The sequence below is a fragment of the Corvus cornix genome, chromosome 2 (genome assembly GCF_000738735.6).
Source record: "Corvus cornix cornix isolate S_Up_H32 chromosome 2, ASM73873v5, whole genome shotgun sequence".
Taxonomy (NCBI): domain Eukaryota; kingdom Metazoa; phylum Chordata; class Aves; order Passeriformes; family Corvidae; genus Corvus; species Corvus cornix.
This window is the reverse complement of record NC_046333.1, coordinates 10,557,414-10,578,649: the sequence shown is the minus strand read 5'-3', so window position 1 is coordinate 10,578,649 and position 21,236 is coordinate 10,557,414. Positions and strand designations below refer to the sequence as shown.

Here is a 21,236-nt window from a genome sequence, read left to right as displayed (position 1 = left end):
CATAAAATAATTGCTAAATGGCTCAGAAGCAAAAAGACTAGAATATATTTCATGTACAAACCTCTGTTGTAGGTCCTCTAGGTCCATAAAAACGAACTAAAATGCTAAAGCCTGGAGGTGCTCCATATTATAATGAATGCCAGATTTCAAGGTGAAATTGTTTTAATTATACGGAGCATTGGCAAGATTAGTACATTCAGTGTTGGCCTCACTGGATTTTGTTTGTTTGTTTTCTGGTTGATTGCAAAATTGATGCAATTATTTACATGAGGATTTTTTATTTTAATGCTTTTTTGTGTGCAACAGAGCAAACAGTAAATCCCCCTTGTCTTCCTGAGCAGCCTGTCAGAACAGGTCAGCAGTAAGAAATAGGGAAGAATGGATGGAAGTCTTCCTTTTCCTGGCTCTAAATTGTTTTGGGTGAAGCTATGATATTTTTTGCTCTTTCAATTATAGTGTAGAGCAGACCTGCAAAAAGAAAATCATCCTTGAGAGCCAGGAAATCCTATTCTGATGGGCTTATAGGCAATATCTGGGATAGTTGTGCATCTTAAATCAAAACGGGATTTCTTTCTAAACATATCTTCTGTGCTACTCCTTATAAAGCCACTATTCATCTAGATCTACCTCCCTCCAGATCTCCGTCCTTGATTTCTTTTCTACGAGCCTCACCATAATGGTTTTAAAAACCTGTGAGTTCTCTAAGCCTTGTATGAAGATTTTCTCTTGGACATGGGGAGCGCTGTTTCAGTCATGAGTATCTTAGCTGGATGCCAAGAACTCTGAGGTGTAGGTGGCTCCTGTATGTGTTTAGGTGCTTGGAGGTTCTGATTGACAAACTTGGTGCCTGTGTTTGGAAAACCACAGAGGTTCCTGTAAATGTATGTCTGTATGTATGCAAACTTGATGTAGATGTACATTCTCTCATAGACATCAGCCATAACAGAGATCCAAGGCTGTCCTCAAGAGCTGGGAATCATTGTTGTCATGTGCTAGTACCTTTTTGGATGACATTGACTCTGTTTTGAAGGTGGGAGGCAGCTTATGGATGAGATTTGCCAAACTGTAGAGGATTGCATCCATATCCATTCAAACTGAAGATATGCACAACATGGCTTTGAAAATTTCAGAGCCTCTTTTTGCCAGCTTTTTCTGAGTCACACCTTGAAACTGGTTTACAGTATCTTTCCGTTGACAACAGTGCACATAGAAAGGGCAAATCTACACAAAGAGCTATAGATAGAAGCACTGAAATTAGAATGATACAGAAAAGTGTCTGTCAGCAGAGTACTCAAAATAACAGCACCGAATCACCTTCCTCTACAAAAATGCGTGCTACCTATTTTAGGTTAGATATCTTTATTTTATTTTAATTTTGCCACATGTAATGATGTTCCCACAAGGAGTCATAACAAGGTGTTTTGGGTTATGTCCAGTCTGAGTCAGATTTTGACATTTGCAAGAGGGTGGAAGCCTTTGCGTGTGACCCCAGCCTGGCCATTAAAAAATGCAAAATACTCTGGATCCATAACATATTTTTCTAACCAGGTTTTCAGATATAAACAAGGCCCCAAAAGGTGCCTGGGAGTTCACTGAGCTGATGGGGCTGTGGCAACTGACGCACGTTTGGGAGCCCTGTTGTGTTGCACTCTGAATGCTGTGGCACCTTTGCCCACAGATGTGTCATTAGCAGTCAGAGTTCTTCTGCAGTTGGTTCCTTAAATCCATGCTAACTAACCATGAAAACAACACAGGGCTTGTTCCATAGGGCTGTCTGCAAATAAGTGCAGTGTCACTTCTGTACTAACGCACAAGGCTTTTATCAGCCTGGCACTGGGAGTTGTTACAAGTTAAACAGTCAGAATGGGGTTCATCTCATCTAACCTTAGCCATTACTGTGCTAAGCATCAAGCTGACCAGATGAAAGGCTCGGGGGCAGTCAAGAGGTTGTGATTTACTCTTGTGAGGCTCTCTGGTTTTATTCTCTAGGAAAGTATGTCCACTGCTGTTCATCAGGAACAGCAATCACATCTCATTGTACAGGGTAAAAAAAATGAGATATTGCTGTAACTTACCCAGTGGATTCAAACTGTGGGTGTAGTTGTGCAGTCCAGACCTCCAGGTCTCTTCAGAGGCAGCCTGATAAGTGATATGCCAAGCAAAGATGCATCTATGTTAGAAGTTTTTCTGTAATCATTTTCAATGAAGAATTCTTCAAGCTAGCATTTGCATTTTTTATTAGTTTATGAAGAGATTTGGAAGTAATTTTTACATTTTAAATATGCCTGGGTTAAAAAGAATCATTAATATATTCCTTTTCCAACTCATTTTGTGTGTGGGCAAATCACTTCATTGTTTTCATTTCTGTCAGGATATTAAGCATATCTGTTAAGAGACAGCAGATAGTGGCTCTTGTTATGTGAGCGAAAAATAGATTTGGGTAACCTTATTGGGTGACTGGAGACAGATCACAGCAGAGATTTGCAAAGGAGTTCAGGGCACTTCAGGGATCAGTCATCTGCAAAAGCAGTGGAAAACTGCAGTTTGCCTTAGGTGGCTGGTTACACAGCATGAGTAGTGAACAGTCAAAACAAATAGTTTACATAGGCTAAAATGTGTTTGCAAAGTGCATTTGAGCAAATTCTACTGACAAGTGTATTTGGAAAAACCAGAGTGATACAAACAGAAAAACTACTGGAAAAATCAGATGCAAATCACTCTCTCAGCAGTAGACATGCGCTAGACAGCTCTTGAGTTCTACACATATCAATGACACAGCCCTCAGTCTACTGCCTAAGCCACCTGACAGTGTCAGGGCCATATGGAGCATGACTTTATGATCTTGTTGTCCATTTGGGGAGGGAAGATATAGATTTGTTTTTCTCCATTTCTTTTTGAATTGAAGAAGTTCATTTCTTGCTAGTAAGTTATTTGTGTAAGTGGCAGAGGTCACATTGCACTCTGAAGTTTTGTCACTCAGGGCCAAGGAAATGAATGATTGTGTTGTTTGTATTTAAATCACCAGCATTAGATAATTACCTTTGTTCTGATAACCATCTATAAAGTCTGGAAGCAGAATAGTGAACATGAAAATGGACTTTATAGAAAGTCCATTTAAAGAAATGGACTTTTTCCCACAAAACTCTTCACTGGAGGTTTACTGTGTGGGTAGTTCTGGAGACAAATTGTCACCTTTTCTTTGTCCCTCTGTCTTTCGTGGTCACTTTTGTTAACAAATATGAAGCAAATCTATCTGTTGAACCTCAGCCAAGGCCAAAGTGCTTCAATTTTCTTAGCACAAATGCTCCTGGACATTCTGAATAGTGTTGGACAATCAAATGCCTTGGAAAAGTTAATATATATGCTTGTAATAGCTTGGTCTTTAGCCATGGCACTACAGATGTGACCCCCATAACTCCAAATATATCCCGCTATCCCGGATTCCACATGTGAACAATACTACAAAGCTGAACAAATCAGGGCACAGCCCATTTCTAATAGTGAAGACTGAGGTTATAAGTATTGTTGTGCAACACTGGCCTAGCATTTAAATATAGCAGCACCACAAAGAACCATTCACTGCAGGACGTCAGGCCGTGGGCTGGCCCATCCGGGCTTCTCAAATGAGCCCCATGGCAGCATGAGCCCTTCCCTGCTCTGGCACTGGCTGCCAGCAGAAAGGCACCAACTCCTTGGCAACCCATTCACTGTCACCTGTCAGCCAAGGCCTGTCCTCAGGACAGCAGTCTGGTGCCAGTGGGGGTGGCCGTGTCCCTGTGCCACTGGCTCTGCTGCAGGGTAGTCACTCAGAAAGCCACGTGGTGTCTCTGCTGTGTATCAGAATGAGGCATGTTCTAATCAAAAGGCTTGGAAGCCAAGCAAGGCCTCATTGAGCATGGTCATTATGTGTGTGTTTGATGCAAGGACAGGTGGTTTGGGTGGATTAGTGCCTTCCAGTGGCAGTGGGGAAGAGCAGGATTACTGTTAAATATCTGTTACTATTTTTTCCTACATTGAAAACTTACTAGTCAAATTTAAAAGTTAAAATGTGTGTGGAACAGCATTAAAATATACATAGAAGTAGTACTGCATGTGCAGGTAGCCAGACTGTGTTAACAGTGTGCTGGCTGTGTGGTCCCTGAGGGCCTGTGCCCACAGCCTTTCCAGGACTGTGAGTCCCAGCTCCAGGAGTGCCAGTCCCCAGAGCCGACACAGCCCTGCTCTGGATTAATGCAGTAACTGTGTTACCTGGACACAGGGGTCTACCCTCCCTGTCACCCACTGCTACCCCATTTTAAAAGACCATGATCCTTCTTCCCATTTCCCCCCAGCTGGAAAGACAGGGCTTGGACATGAGTCCTCAGGAAAAACTCCCAAACAGAAGGGGTCCCTCCCAGTAACCACAAGCAAGTTCCCCAAGCCCTGAAGGGGGATAGATTTTGGATACACGCTAATCTTCGGTGTTTATTACTGACTATTTTCGTGAAAACCACACTAAGAATTCTGTCACCTCTGTGTTCCTTTTTGAGGTATCTGATTCAAGATGCTCTCCAAACCTAAGTAATTCTTTTAGGCTCTGACAGAGGGTTACAGGATCCACTTTGGAGGCCACAACGTTGTGCTTCTATCTGTATTTCTATGCCATCCAACTGCAGATATGAGCCTCTGCCACCTTCTGACACCATGGTTTTTTCTACACTCTGGTGCCGTTATTTTCCCTTCTTCTGTCACCTTGTGTCTGAGTTTTCACAGGAAGAAAGCCCAGAATCTAGCCAAGGAAGGTATTTCACAGATGCAAGTGTGAGTGAGCTGTGGATGACCAGATGTGTGACATTGGTTTTATCTGACCAAATGTTTACTTCTGTATCTGAGCCAGGCAGGCATCCCTTTGCAATCAGTGGAGTTTAAGGCATGAGTCATTTTATCCTAAAATTCAACTCATGGTTATTAAAGTTTGCCACCAGTGGCAGAACAAATGGTATGCAGCACCAAAAGAGTAGGGTTTTGTTGACAGTGAGTATACCCTCATCTGCAGTACTTTAAGTCCTGCAAAAAGGTAGCTTTTATTTTCTGGTGGTTTAGGAGAGGACTGTGGTCATGTTGCCCTATCAGCACACCCCTGCTTTGCCAGGAGTTCATTAGCTATGGTAGATACTGCAGTCTTTTGAATCAGTGAAGTTCAAAAAACTCCTGCTTTACCAGAAAAGAGGATTTTCTTTGTTGTTGTGGAAGGAGGAAAGACAGCTCATACGAGTGAATAAAAGAGATTGAATTCACATGACTAATGGAGTTAGATACATTTGAAAAGTGTGAGCTATACATTTTCTAGTAAAGGACCCCTCTCCTCACCAGGATTTCCTGTGCCAGAGGGAAGAAAGTTACAGATTGCTTTGCATTTTGAAATGAAAGAACAGAATATGGGAGCTGTTTCATAATCTCTTACTGAGATCAAAGGAGAAGGGAGGTAAATGCATATGTACTTCTTTCTCTGGTGCTGCACCAGCTATTTAATAGAACTAATGGAGCCTCCAGTGTAGAAGAGACAGAGATTAGCCTCTTCATCTCTACTAACTGTAAAGAGTCCAAAAGGATTAATATTATTGAGTGAATTTCAGCTAGAAAGTAGGAAGGAGATTCTCTCTTCCCCTCTTCATCTGTTAATCTTTGTTCCCAGAAATAACTCTGAACCGTGTTTTCAGCCTCCCATCGTTTCCTTTTGGGTTTTTTTCCTTATTATTTCTTAGTAGAAACAGACTTGGAGATATCTAACACCTCTAAGAAGCTTTGGCATCACTGAATTTTTGAAAAGTTTCAGAGAGAACTGGAAAGGACTAATGAGACGGAATAGTCATGACAAGTTTATGGGATCAGAACCTTAACTGGTTTGAAACAGTGTTATTCCACTGACCTCAGCTGGCATGACTCCATGTATGTTCATGGAGTTCAGTAAAGCCACAGACACTCACTCCAGCTGAGGATCTGACCCCTGAAATGATGGAGTCTTAGCCAAAGCAAACTGAACTTTTGTCATGAATTGGTCTTCAAGGGAAAATAATTGCTAATTCAATGACTCCCACTGTTTCATTGCAGCTGCTGGTCATTCTGCACTGCAGAAAATCTTCATTTTTAATTGGTGAATCAAGAGTTTCACCAGCAGCTTCAATACACGGAAGATCAGAGACGCAGAAGTGTGTACACAGTCCTTCAAATGTAATGTATTAGAAGACAAGCCCTATGGTCTCTTTATGAAGCGAAAGTGAGATACTCAAGAGAAACCTTCCCAGCTAGACATTTGTCCTATTAGCTTTACCAGTAAATGCTGAAAAAAACCCTAAAATCCTGGGTTAGATGGCACTTTTGGACACATAGGAGCTTCTCATAGTCAGGGTTAATTTTGTGTAGAAAGATCCTGAAAGAGCTCACTGGGACCTGTTTTCAGTACACCAAAGCAGTAACCCTGGCATCTGTATTGATGCTACAGCACTATCCAGACAAATTAGTCCTCAGGATTGCAGAATTTGGAGCTGAAGAAAGTAAGCAACCTGCTCAGGAGGTTACAGCTCTTCTGTTCCTCTTGGCAGCCACTGAAGGGAGATGAGCAGAAAAGAAACACAATAAAAAGTAAATGGCACTTTCCTGCTAAGCTAATCAGTTCTGTTTGAGAACAGAGGGCTGTGCCAACTGCAAATCAATGCACTAAATCACTTTCATTCTCGTGTGAGTCCTGCTGCCATGGCAGCTGCTAACAAGGGAATAAAGAAAACTGTTATTGGATATTTAGTAGACTTTTTAAGTGCTTGTGTAAAATATTTAATTTAATGCAAAGTTATAAATGTAATTGGAGTTTATGGACATTATAGCAGGGAAGAGAAGAAACAGATTCCCCTTCTTTCTGCACAAAGAGCTGGTTTATGTTCCTAGACTATCCTTAGCAAACTCTGTCTGCAGCATTAAAGAGCAGCTCCTGTTGGATTATAACACTTCATCATTTTATTAAGGCATAAACACTGAGATAAGAATATGTCTGATATTTCATGTTGTTTTTAACATGTTCAAGTTACAGAGCAGGACTAACACATACTTACCTTAGGACTAAATTAATGCTCTTTAGTGCCATAGGCTATACTGACTATGTCTTCACTGACTATTAAAGAAAGCCTACAGTGCCCGCTCCAGTTGTGGATATGTACAAAAACATGTGTAGATTTAATTGGATAATCCCACTTAAGACAACAACAACTGCACCAGGGGATTTATTTAATGATGTGGTATTATATTTTCCTTTTCCTAATCTTTTCCAAATTAGTCCCAAGTAATAATCTTGCTTGTCCCTAGATGTGGCTGGGACTGTCCCTTCCAGTGGCAAGTTTCTGCAAGTTTCCAGTGGTGTTATTCATATAATAGTTTGGGTTGGGAAGGGACCTTAAAGGTCATGTTGTTCCAAACCCCCTGCCATGGGCAGGGACACCATCCTTAGTGAAATGGCTCCTGAGGAGGTTGCAGTTTTCCTAGAAAGCTCTGTTTCTGCAGCCCTCTCAGAGTTTTCAGCAAAAAATAGAGGGCGCACATCCCTGAATTCATGGTTTCAATCACTGTTGCCCATATAGAGCAGCCCAACTTTGTCATCATTTAAATCATCAATCGTAGCTGTGCAGTGAAACACTTAATATAAAATACCCATGGGCAAGCAGTAGACTGCCTTCTCTTTAATTACATCAATCCTCAATCACCCCAAAGCAATGCCATCCTTGGAAGTACTAACTCTGACAGGTAGTACTTCTGGGAATGCCATAAAAATGCCAGCAAAGCAGCAGTGGCAGAGAAAATAAGCTGCCTCATCTTTGGAGAATTATTGAACTGTACTAACATTCAAGGGTACAATGTCAGCACAATGCAGAAAGAGTTAGATGCATAACTCCCATTATTATTGTTGATGGGAGTCAGTTGTCAAGTTCCCTTTGCATCACTCTGAAAACTTGGCCTTCTTTGTAAAGCCTTAGCAAACTTTTCCTTTGTCACTGCTCTTAATTGAAGAAAATATTTGAAGCAATTTATGCTAGGACTGACTAAAGGCTGAAAGGTAAAAACAAAATACTAACAAAGTAGCAGTGATGAACCTGAGACTATAAGACTCTCTATAAGCTGTGGTGGAAACTTTAATAAATATTGAAGGCTCATGCCGTAACAGGTAAAACTGGAGGAGTTGCTTTGTAGTCAAAGGCACTGTATTTACCAGCAACATCTGGGACAGACCCAGAATAGCCCCTAACTCCTTCTAGCTGCCTCAGCTCCCAAGGGATCTAAATGCCTAGATACTTAAATAACTGCTCAATGAGCAGACCTGACATCTCTCAGTAGCATCTTGTCTGAGAAACCCCTGCAAATCTCAGGCCTCTTGTATCACCCTAAATTGTAACAGTCATTCCTTTAACTTTCTGCCCACAGACAGATTAGTTAACACAAGACTGCCTCATGCTACCAAGGATAAATCAGGGCAGGAATCAGGTTAAATATGCATTATTATTATTATGGGCGTACAAGAGGAAGAGGTCACAGCACTTGGCTGCTTACAGTAGATGAACAGAGAAGAGATTTTTAAAAGCCTTTCACCACTAATTGCCAACTGGAGCTTTCTGATGCAGGCCATTCACTTCCTAATGTTTAAGCAGCTATTCAGTTTGAGAAGGAGGGGGTTACAGCTCACAGAGGAGTGCTCACAGGCAGTGTCTGCACTCAGCTGGGGCTGTTTCACATCAGTCCCATGGTCAGTTTTGGAAAGCAGATGCACAGCTCTATCTGTGTCTGCATTTGTGGGCTTAACTGCAGATCAGCAAGTGAAACCTTAAAAGAACTAAAAGAGCTGTTTGTGTTGAGGTGAAGTATATTGCTGTGCCCATGTTAGGTGATCCGCTTTACGGTGAAACTATAATTTTACAGAGTATAAAATAAATACTTAGCTTTCATCCATGTTGCACCTACACAAATATCTTTACAGTTTCTCCAGGTAGTAACTCATGGTGTTTGCAGTTCTTTGAGTGCCTTAAGTGGGAGCTCTGTGAGCATAAAAGAGTTTTGATCACTCTTTCAGTAGCACACCATTCAGTTCGTTACCCAAACCTCTGTGTAGATCAAGGACTGAAAGTATCAAGAAAACATGTCAATAGAAGAGCCTTCTTGCAGGGGCTGCATTGCTCAGGGAAGCAGGACATCCCCCTCTGCACCTTATAGTCCAGCCACAGGCAGTGGTAACACCCACCAGAACACAGGCCAGGATTTTCTGGAAAGGTAGGGTAGAAATCATGTCTCCTAACTTTGGACATCTACAAGTTAGGCTTTTAGCCTAAATCGACAGTCCAGGTCCCAGGTAAAAAAAATAGGCATCTGCTGGGAGGGCTTTATTTTACTTATCTCAGCAGGCATTTATTTGTACATGCCCATGCCAGTGAGATCAGTCCTTCCTAGGGTTGTTCAGCCTTTCTTACAGCAGATGATGGCTGCACTTGGAGACAGAGTCTGGAAAACTGAAACTTGGCTTTAACAGCTCAGCCCCACCTTAGAACTTATGTACCTGAGTGGACTGCTGGTTTCAGAAGGAGGCAAACCCTTTCAAAATCAGGCAGTGCAGCACAAAGCTTTGTGTCCTCCTTGTCCCTCTGCATGCACAGTCCTGAGCCACAGTGTGTAGTATTGCCTGCAAAGACAGCTGCTTTGCTCCCCAGCCCTCAATTCCACTGGCTCCAGCCATCCTTTTAAATACCTTTACTAACTGTGGTACTCTTACTTTGGGTTAGACCACTCATATATCACATAATCAAAATTTAGTTGACAGGTTTAAATTAGTGATAGGAAAACCTCTCTTAACCCAAATCGAGAATTTTCATACAGTTTTCTGTTCCAGCTTAGCAAAGTCTCCTTAAGTAGTGTAGATTTGTATGTAGGCACAGGCTGATGAGAAACTAACCCATCTGCCTTAGTACTGGCCAAACTAGTTACCCATATGACTGAAGACTTTTGCTCTTGGATAATACTGTTTGATAATACTGTTTGGCATACAGTCAAATAGTCATAGTTAAGCAGAGTGATTTATTGTATGCTTAATAAATCCACTGGCTATTTTTGTGGTCTTCATTGCATCCCTATTCAGCACACATTGAGAACTGGTGGGTTTCATGCTATTATTTTCTCTGTGCTTCTCCTGTTTTCTAAAGTGATGACATCCCAAAAAATAAAGATAAAAAAGAGGAAACAAAAGCCTGTCACAGTTTATAGAATGCAAAATAAAAATATTTCCAAAATGAATGTTCAAATAGCATAAGAAGCTTGCTAAGGTGTGGATTTTAAACTGCTGTTCTCCAAGCCACAGCCAGATCACTTAGAAATACATAATATAGTACACTCCACAAGAAGACAGATTCACATAAACTGATAATAACTCAAGAGTTTTTATCTCTATGTGTCCTCAAGCAAGGCATCAGGAGAGAGAAACACTCTTGCAACAAAATTAAATAGTTTTAGATCTAATTTTACTAGGCTGAACTAGATTTCAAATTGATTTCCACGGAGTCTAACAGAGAACAAAACACAGACACATTGCCTTTCTTATAAAAAATCCATCAACCACCTTGTGTTTTTACTTACTTTGCTCTTTACTGGAAGTAATAAGAAACTAATATTTCACAGCACAACATGTTTCATTCCATAGAGGTCTTTCATGGTGAAGGAGCTTGGAGTGGGCTGGTACAGAGCACAGAAGTACAGCCCCTCAGATTTGTCTATGCAAGTGCCTATTTGAATTCATGTGATGAATCTGCAGCTAAACCCCACTATCTCCATTCCAGAAATGCAGGAGAGCTGCAGGACATGCCACTGTAGGAAGAAATTATGTCCTAATGCATAATGTGATCAATTAAACATATCCCCATGTACCTCAGACCATATCAAATGAATCCATACAAATCACAAGCATGGGCTTTTTGCTGGTCCTTTCTGCTTCCTAAGTGATAAGCCAGAAGTTACTGTGGCCTCAGAGTAAATTAGTGCAGCCATGTGTGGAGGCACTGGTGGGATGCAGGGCTGCAGAGGGGCCAGAGCACAGGGCATGGACCTGCCGCTGCCTGTTAGGTGTTGGACTGGCACTGGTAAAACATTTCACACAGCTTCCCCAAAAGCTTTTCAAGTGTAGCAGTTCTGGGTCAGCAGACAGCTGGGACAGGATGCACAGAGGATTAGTCCAGCTGCCAGGCCCCTGAGCTAACTGATGTTTCACATTTAATGTTCTCTGCAGTAACATAATACCATAAACTGCTATTGCTACTTAATATAATTGCATTTCAGAGCTCTCGTCTTGGACATAGATCCTATTTTGCTAAGCACTGAACAAGAATAGACCAAAATATATTCTCTGCTCCAAGAACTACATAAAAAAATTATAAAGACAGCAAGTAGATCTATTTACAGAAGACCCCTGCACTTGGCAGGCCATGTTCAACTTGCAGGCAAGGCAGGTGCTTCTGTGCCTGGGCACTGCATCGTACTGAACAGCTTGTTGCCCTGTTTCAGAGGAAGATTTCATGGCTCCAGGTTCACACCTCTGACTTCTAACTCAAGACACAACCTGCTTCAAGCAGCTGAAAACCTTCGCCTGAAATCTGACTACCGAAATGTTCCCTGGTTTTGTCTTCCCTTTAGCTATCAGACTAAAAACAATGTGCTCTGCTATTTTACATCTTCAGGTCCTTGCTGAAGCAGAGAACAGAAACAGTAATGCCAAATACATTTATTTTTCTTTTAAAAACCTAAAATCCTTAATCTGAATAGTCCCTTTTGTCCCTGCTTTTAAGAAAAATGTTCCAGTCAAAATTCGTATTTAAGCAGAAGGTTTTTCTCTCTGCATATTTCTCTGCTACCTCCAAAGAAAGCTTTCCTTAACAGTTCCCTTAACATGTTTTCCTTAACATGGGCCAGGGTGGGATATCAGTGCAAATGCCTTGGATTGAAAACCAGTTATGAAAAGGAGACCTTTAGTAACTGTCCATTGGAAAGGCCACGCTCTCAGGGGTGCCAAGCAGCACAGCTGCAGACAGGAACAGTCCCACATATTTTAACCCTTTCATATTCTCTGGTTCAAAGTCTCTTTTTTCCCCTTTGGGCTGCTCAGAAGGAGGTGTGCTGCTCCAGTTGCATCAACTGCTAGCTCTGAAGGGTCCATGATGCCAGCAAAGCTCCACTTTTAAGACCTTGCAGCGTAGGACTGAGAGACGAAAACACAAACCAAGGAGGAATGGGCATGTGTCAATAGCCCCTTGCAAATACATGCAGGCTTGAACTTATCTCATGCAAGGCACCAAACTGGAGCTCCTGCAGCAGCCAAAACTGTTGCTGTGTCTACAGAACCATCAGCCCTCTGAAGGGGTTTAAGGCAGCCACACTTCCAACTTAAACATGGCTGGAGTGGATGGACAGAGACCCTCCCAGCCCCAGTGGAACCATGGTGGTAATTCATAGGGATCCAGCACAGCTTTGTCAGTGTGGGTATAAAAGCATCACACAGAGCCTGCCTATTTGCCTGTGAAGCAAAAAAGCACTTGGGCAATGCTGCAAAGCCCTGCACACTCAGAAACTTCAGATTCAACAGTGGGTTCTCAAACTCACCTGTAAGGGCTGATCCTGACACCGTGCAAGTAAATCCCTATCTAGAAACTGGCTGCTTAAACTAAATGATGCAGCATGGTAGCCATACAAGCCATAATTTAGAAGGCTGTGAGCCTTCCCAGTAAGTGCTGTGGTTCAAAGACATTGTTATGTTCCCCACAAATTCACCATATTTTTCTTTTGCTTAAAGAATCTCTTCATCCTGTCAGTCACTGTCAGTCACTGTCAGCCCAAGCTTGAACTAAGGTACCAGAAGGAAGATAAAGAATCATCTCCTGATGTGCAGGCTCTCTTTCTCCCTGTATCCCCCCTCCCTTTCAAAATAAATCAAGGCTAAACACAACTGTAAAAATGTAACTATTCAAGTAGCCATAAATACTGCTTTAGAGAAATAAAAAATAAGGTTTTTTTCAAGAGGTTTTGCAGCTGAGTTTACACTATTGCATCATATTTGTCCCTTCCTGAGTTTATAATGTCCGCATTGTGTTTTTAAAAGAATACTATTGAAGAAACCTCTGACAAGTAAAGTAGCTTATGGTAATCAATTTGAATATGAGAATGAAACTAATTCAGTAAAATGTTGTTAACACTGATCTGGCAAACCACTGGTATCCATCTGTCTAATCCTTCTTCTGTTCGGAAGTTGCATTTTTGAAAAACAATTATTAATAGTGCTCATTAGCTGCCAAGCAAAAGAGCATGCCACAAACTTCTGCTCAGAGACAGCAGATATTAGCGAACACTACTTGCTTTTCCAAGTTTGAGCTAGAACCTGCTGCAGGATCTCATGGTCAGGACAAGTTTTTCTACTGGAGTCTGTAGGGATGGGAAAGTATAAAGGATGGGCCCAAGGACAAGTGCAACCCCCTGCAGATTCCAGCTGTCTCCCTGTGGCCCTTCAGCACCTCCCCACCAGACAAGCTATTCCTGCACTGCACTATCCCTACTGTTAGGAAGGGTTTTTTAATGTCTAAAGTGAATTTTCCTTGGTGCAATTTAAGTCCATTACTTCTAGTTGTGTTAATGCACATGGAGCACAGTTTGCTCCTTTCTTCCATGCAGCAGCTTTTTATGTGCTTGCAGGCTGCTGTTATGACCCCACTCAGTCTGCTCTTCTCGAAGCTAAACAATTTGTCCAACATGTATAAGGGCTGATTTTTAAAAGTGTTGAGCTCCTGCTGTTCCTGTTGCTTTTATTCTGGTGATTGAGAGTGGAAGAACTTCCGTAGAGTTGATGATCAAGCAGTATTGTCTGGTGCCCTTCAAATACTGATAGGTATGAAGGGCATGAATGTGTTTATAGCTGTGTGTGTGCATTCTTGTCTTCACAATAAAAGTGTATTTACGGGACCTGTGACCAGCCTTCTGACTGCATCCCCAGGGCTAGAGCAACTTCACAAAAAAAGCAGGTTTTAATGGAAACTTGTGCACCTTAATGTGCCAGGCTTTGCTGAATCGTTTGTACTAAAGTATTTTATGTATTTCATGCAAAACGTATCTTGTTCCACGGGTTTTTTTATTTGTTTAAATTATTTTTATGCCTACTGCAAAAAACACCATTTATGATTCTATGTTAATAATTTGCTGTTGCTGGAAAATATAACCTTGGAAGAGTGAACTGAAATCCTTTTCCATTCCAAAACGGAAGAGTGAGGTTTTCTTCCTGTAATAGGCTTCTCTTTAGAAGAAATGATGATTTTTGTGCTTGGAGTACTGGAGCAGATTTCCACTTGGAAGACTGTTTTTATAGTGAATGCACTACAAAATATGATGCTATCATCTTGCAATAGTATTCCAGGGTGGCTAGAGATAAATTCCACTATACCTGCTCTTTGTCTCTCAATTTCCATTGTAAATAAAGCTTTCTTTGTGTCCATGTAGGCCCTTATGAAATCTCTTCTTCATGGCATCAGAGGCTTTTGGTACAACTATAATGCCAGCAATAATACCTTCATGTATTGCTTCTCATAAACATAGGGTTCTATATTCTGCATTTCTGCAGAAAAGAGTTTTTGAAATGCCTTTTTTTTCTCTCTTAGACCTTCTCTCCTAGCCTTGAAAAATAACTTCCTCAGACAAATAACAGAGAAAATTTACAATTTTAAAGTAAAAATAGCTGCTCTAATTTTGGGCTACCTGTCATTGCTTCTTTTTGGAAAAAAATACTTTAAAAAAATGTCATGGAAGGAAAAAGAGAGTGAGAGAAGGAGGTTTTAGAGGTAGTTCTCGCTATGATTTTTTTAAATACAACCTTGTCCTTTATTCTTATTCATAAGATTTCATCAAACTGCTGGAAACAAGGCTAATTATGATGGGCATTAACCTATACAGGGACCATAAAGTGTGAATACACAACTCTCCTAATCTTGACAATTAACACTGAATTTCACCATTGTTAATAAAGCTGAAGTAGTGCCTCATGGTCCGTACAGCAGCAGTCAATAATGTGCAAAAGATGGAACTGCACAATAATACCAATAATTTTAAACCTAACCTGATTATTTCCTGGTAAACACCTTCATTTAATTATTCTCTCATTTATCTTCTCCTCCTTCACAGGCTCAATAATTCTTCTGTGCACTGGGTATACTACAGCTTTTCTCTTTTTACAGAGCTTACTCAAAACCCTGCCCTCCTCCTCCTTTCAGACACACTAAGTGTTCCCTCGCTTAGCCAATGCATTGAAATGTTGAATTATAGTCTTTATCGTTGGTATTTATAGAAGTATATCCTGTTATTAGGACCTGCCTGAGTTTGGTTGGCACAAACACATCCATTGCTGCTCTAAGCATCCAGCAAATTATACATCCTGTTTCTCTGCCACACAAAGTGAAGTCACCAGCCAGGAATTTGGGGACAGGTGGAAAACAGTACTAACAAAATCTTAAGATGGTTAAAAGACAAAATAAAAATGAAATTGATAAATTTTAAATCCACATTGTAAATTTCACCTATCAATTGTACAAAAGTAAATCATAAAATATTCCTTTACCTAAAAATAGTATAATATAAAACTAAATGAATTTGCATTTTGATTGGTGGCAGGAGTAAGTATTAGCCCTGCAGCATGAAAGCACTTCCATATTGCTTGGTTAATGGGTTAACTCTCTATCAGAAGTGAGAGTATTTTCTCAGCAAAGAAGATTTAGGTTTGTGTGTGACATCAGTGTCTTGAGGGTTAATCCTGAAGGTCTGACAGCTGTCAGCAGTCAGGCACAGGTGGAGTACACACACTTCAGGATCTCAGTACCCAGACACAACAGTCACTGCTGGTGCTACAGCCAAGGGCTGCCCTGATCCTGTGTCTATCATCTGAAGCATTTCCCTTACCAAATGCAGCCTTTGGATTAGGTCCCAAAAGCCTACGCTCTTTTCACTTCAATCAAAGAAACCAGTTGAGAAAGTGGGGAGTGAATACCAGCCTTTATCATGATCACAACCCAACAGTCTCACACGCAGTGAGATGTCACACATGAGATGACACATTTCTCAGTGAGCAATGCCTTAGCAAAAAAGTGTCAAAGGATTCACTTAGGAAAATCTTCTGGCTATAGTGTTCATAAATAGCTTCAATCTTTTGGTTCCTGACATCACTGCAATCCCTTAATGAAATTGCAATTGAAGGAGGCTAATTTGTGCTCTAATTATATATTAGTCTGGGCTGAAAGGTTTCTGGACGGAAAAAGGTTTTCTTCAGGCAATCTTTTATTCTGCTTATTGTATTTACTTAACAAAGAGCAGTCAGCTTTTACAGTGAATTCCCTTAATAGAGTTGAGCTGTAATGTTACCCAGCTAAGGGCAGATGTATGCAGTCATTTGTGATGGGTTCTGATAACAGTCTTTAACAAGAGCAAGGATTGTTTGCACATACAGGAAGAACCCGGCCAAAAAGCTAACAGATGTGCTCTTCAGCTGGAATACCTGCTAGACCAGTGGTTCTTTAGCAGACAGGTAGTTTAAGGAAATTCAGAGAAGTATTATCTCAATGATAAATTTCCCATGGAAATATTTTTCCTGTGTCACTTCAAAGAATACATTCTTGGTCTGGTTTTGATGCTTTTGCCACAGGATGAGAGGTCAGCATTGTTCACAATATGCAGGATGCAGAGCATTTCCACCTGAGGAAACAAGTGAGCCTCAGCCACCTATTTCCTCAGCCATAGCTGAGGCTTTCTAAGCAGAGAAGTACTTTAGCAAAGCAATGAAGTTCTTCAAAGCTGTGGATCACCTTTGTAAGGTGTGTTTCTGTTTCTTCTGTCAGTAGACACTCTGTTATTGTTGGTCCTCAGTAACATCCCCATAGTGTGTCAGAAGGAACTCAGCTCAAACAAAATAAATGTCCAGCTAAATAAACTAGTTATCAAAGGAAATAAAACACTTAAATATATATGTTTCTAATGTTTGCGTTAACTTCAGCTTTTCCCTATAGATAAATCTTGAGCCAGATATTGACCTAGTATAAGCCAGTATCAGTTCTCATTTTGCTGAATCTGCCCTGGCCTCTAATGCAGAGTCCAGTCATGGCACTGGAAGTAAATGTCTCTGCCATCCACTATCTGCAGGATAAACAGAAACTGCAGTTAAAAGGAACTGCACTTAATATGAATGTTCACAAGAGGGATGTCAGATAGTGTTCTTATTGTGTGGACAATAGCTTCCTGGGCACACCATAAGAGTTTTCCAAAAATCATGTCAAAAACTGATAGAATTAGAAGATGTGGGAGTCTTTTGTGCCATTCACCCCTGAGCTTTCTCTAAGAATTCTGGTTCAGCCTCTGTTACGGAGAAGAAACAAGTGAAGTAGATGGTCTCATCCATTAGAGCAGTGCTCATGTCCCTTCTCCCAGGGCTGTCTGCCTACCCCATTCCCAGCTGGACCAGTTCAAGTATCCCCCACTCTGCAGTGCTCAGGCACCATTGCTGGGAAGCACCATCAAGAAACACTACATGGGGGCAGAAACCAGAAGGAATGTGGCAGCTGTAATAAATGCATCGAGGTTCAGTTAACTTTGGTGGGACTGCAGAGGCACAGAATCACAGAATGTGCTGAGCTGGAAGAGATCCACAAGGATCATCAAGTGCAGGACCATCCCCAAGAGTCACACCATGTGCCTAATAGCATTGTCCAAACACTTCTTGAACTCTGTCAGGCTGGAGCTGGGACCACTTCCCTGGGGACCCTGTTCCAGTGCCCAAACACTGGAAGGATGAAGAACCTTTTTCTAATACTCATCTAAACCTCCCGTGACACAATGTGAGGCCATTTTCTTGGGTCCTATCACTGTTACCACAAAGAAGAGATCTCTTCTGAGAATGTCAGAAAACACACACCAAAAGAAAGAAAAGAAAAAAAAAACCAAAAAAACAAAAAAAAACCAAAACAGATTTACCAAGATGTTTTGACCTGAAAAAAAGTGTGAATTAGATGTGAATGCATTGACTGAGTACTGATTTTATCTTTTCTTCTGTTTTCTTCTAGAAAAACTAAGCATACTGTCAACCTTCATAGCACCCTTCAAGTACCTGAGTCCTGGCCCAACCACCATGGAGGATGAAGACAATTTAAGTAAGCAGTCTCTTTTCTCTATAGATGTAAATAAAGTTCAAAAATAAAATCTCTACAGTGGAGGAGCAATTGTGGAAAGGAGGTAGTTTTGCAACTATTGGCAGACCATAAGCCCAGTCCATATATAAAATCACAGAATCACACAAGGGAGCTGGAAGGGACCCACAAGGGTCATCAAGTTGAGTTCCTGGCCCTGCACAGAGCCATCAAATTGAGAACTGATCAACCAGGCTTAAATAAACCATATAATGTAAAAATTAACTGCTCTTGGCTAATTACTATTCTCTTGGGCCCTTACACCTCAACCAACTGTCTGAGCCCATGACTGAAGAGCTGGAGGAAAGTCCTGCTGGGTTTGAAGGAATTGAGAAGTCTTCCAAACACCAAGAAGTCCGAGAGTGGCAGTTAGGAATTAAAAACCCTCAATAAGCCCTTCCATTTGTCACCTAGAAGCAATTATTGTATGTTATCCAGCCCTGCTTATTTTAACACAATTTGAATCTTTAAAAAAAAAAGGGAGGGAAGCTTTCTCAACCAAATGAGCAATGTTTTAGTATCACCTACCAGACTGGCTTCTTTTCCAGGCAGACACGTACTGCCATGGTGACCTGTTAGAGTCAGTCAGTGGGAGGAATTGGGTATTTTTCCCTTGTTGTTGCTGATCCGCCTTGGTTTGGTCATGGTGTATCACCAAGGGGAAGAGCTGCTGGAGGAGTGAAGAAGCACAGCCTGCTATTTTCTGCTGCTGAGCATCATGTGGACATCACACTATTCTGCTGCACAAAGAGAGGCTATTACAGATCTTAGCAAAGGCAAAAAAAAATCCTGAAAATCCTTCAAAATTGCTCCCAGGAAGGCTACATTTTCAGGAAGACATATGAGAAGCATACACACACACAGAGGAAACATATTATGCACACGATGAGCTTGTGCAGGCACCTCCTGCGTAATAGTTCCCAAATGTGCTACTTAGTTATTTTTAGGTAATGTAGGAAGTTTGTACAAGCCAAACACTGTAACACCGTTTTCTTATTGCTACTGTAACGCCAAGACAGCTTCGTGCCTGCGTGGGCTGTAAAACAGCTCACATGGACAGGGTAAGCTATGTTTTCTGAAAGAGAAACAGCAAATGTCACTGTTTTCAGGGTCATCCTACCCAGTCCTCCCTTCGGTCAAACATATGCTCCAGTGAAAAGGGAGCTATTTATTTCTTGGTACACCGAAAACATTTTAGGTGTTACTATTAGAATCTTTAATTTTTTTTTTTTTAATATGAATTAATTTTAAATCATCCATGTTTCTGTGTTCACTTGCAGTATAGTGGCCTAAATCCCACTAAAGCCTAACGCACACGTACCTCTGGAGTAATTCCACATTTTAAAGAGCTTCAGAGATTTGCTCTAAACAAGTGGAAGAACCTTCTTCTGTGTTAACAGTTTAACAGGAGCCCAGGAGAATGCTGGCAAGGTAGAGAAGTAGGTTGCTTATCCCTGTAGTTTTCTGCTCACTGAGCATCCTGTGAGAGTGCTGCTTCCCCGACTGTGCTGTATCAATGGGCAGAGTTCCACCAGCTGAAATGGATACAAATCCTGTTTCACATTCCCTTAGGCCTTCTTTACAGAGGGAGCCATGCAGTTTAACTACACCTGCATTTTCAACAGGTGATTATTAGCATACAGACATGATTTTTGTGGTTTATCATCAATGAACTAATACTAGAAAAACCTATCAAGGGCAATATGCACCTTTGGAATGGAATTGTGGGTAAAGTAATCATCTGTCTCTAATGAAGGTCTAATCTTGAACATGCAAGAAAAGGACCACACTATTCATCCCCAGAAGGCAGTTGTACCTAAGAATGTAAGAAATGTCACAGAGGATTAGAAATAGGAAGCCTAGCTCTCTACATGGTCTTCAGCATTTGTTAGTGATGCTTTGAGAAAAAGGACATTTAGATGGGGAGCCTCCCCTTGGTATATCATTCTAGCACCCAGCAAAAATTTACTCTGCTAGAGCTTGCACCTGAATCACCATATTTCTTAGACATCAACAGAACTGTCCAGTCCTCTCCGGAGCCCATTGATACTTCTGATCTCAACAACAGCCAGGAACAAGGAGTGATTTAGAGTGTTGTCAAAAAGTGCACCCTTTTATTGCTTCAAGCCTGCTGTCTCTAGTGCTGGGATTGCAAGAAACAGTGAATAATCATTCCCTGTTCACTGCCTACCTGCCTGCCTTTCACGATGTTACAAGCCTGTGCCTGTCCCTGATCTTTGATTGTGCCATCCCCGCTTTGCCACGGGATCAAGGCAGATTATCACCAGCCACAGATACTTTTGAATCCAGCTCGTGTCTCTAGCCAGAAGCATGTGATTCCTGGGGATCTCATTATGGAGTGCTGCCACAGGCACAGGCTCAGGGCAGCACACACCTCCCCAGTGTCTGCAGCGGGAGCTGATGGTCCCCAACACACTGATTTCAACCACTTCAGCAGTCTTGAAGGACACATTCCAGACTCTGTGCAGGTTCAGTTATGAGTATGTTGGTCAAATTCCTCTTCAGACAGCATGAGGCCCCAGAGCTTTTGTTTCCACAGTGTGAGATACAGCAGCAACCCTGTGTCTAAGAAAAGAGTGAATATCCCATTCCAGGAGGCAGAGCTCCAAGCAATCCCTTGCCAAAACAATTCCCTTATTTTTGTTTTGAAAACTGTGTCTATTGCTATCATTTGGATTTCTCCAGGGCCTAAAATGTCCTGGGCCTGATTCAGGAAGGCATGTCCTCAGGTCTGTCTCTGCCATGGGCTGCCCATATTTTCTGCTGCATGCAGTTCTTTGCTAACTTGGACAGAGAGCATGGGAATTTGAGTATCATCTAAGTCAGGGCAATTAGATCATTTAAATAATTTCCCTCATTGGTAAGATCTGTACTAGACATACATGGATTTCGCAGCTACTTCAGATAGTTAGGTGGGCAAAGTAGAGTATGTTCATTCTGGAACAGCTAAAGACAGTGGCA

The 21,236-nt window shown here is 41.4% G+C and overlaps 1 protein-coding gene across 2 annotated transcripts in view; it reads left to right on the top strand.

The window, feature by feature from the left end:
* ADARB2 (adenosine deaminase RNA specific B2 (inactive)) overlaps positions 1-21,236 on the top strand; it is a 306,651-nt gene that overhangs the window by 179,470 nt on the left and 105,945 nt on the right. For both annotated transcript variants that reach the window (XM_039549516.1, XM_039549515.1), the window contains exon 2: positions 18,132-18,218. In XM_039549516.1, coding sequence (XP_039405450.1) covers positions 18,132-18,218 — 87 coding nt within the window. The remainder of the gene's footprint in view (positions 1-18,131; positions 18,219-21,236) is intronic.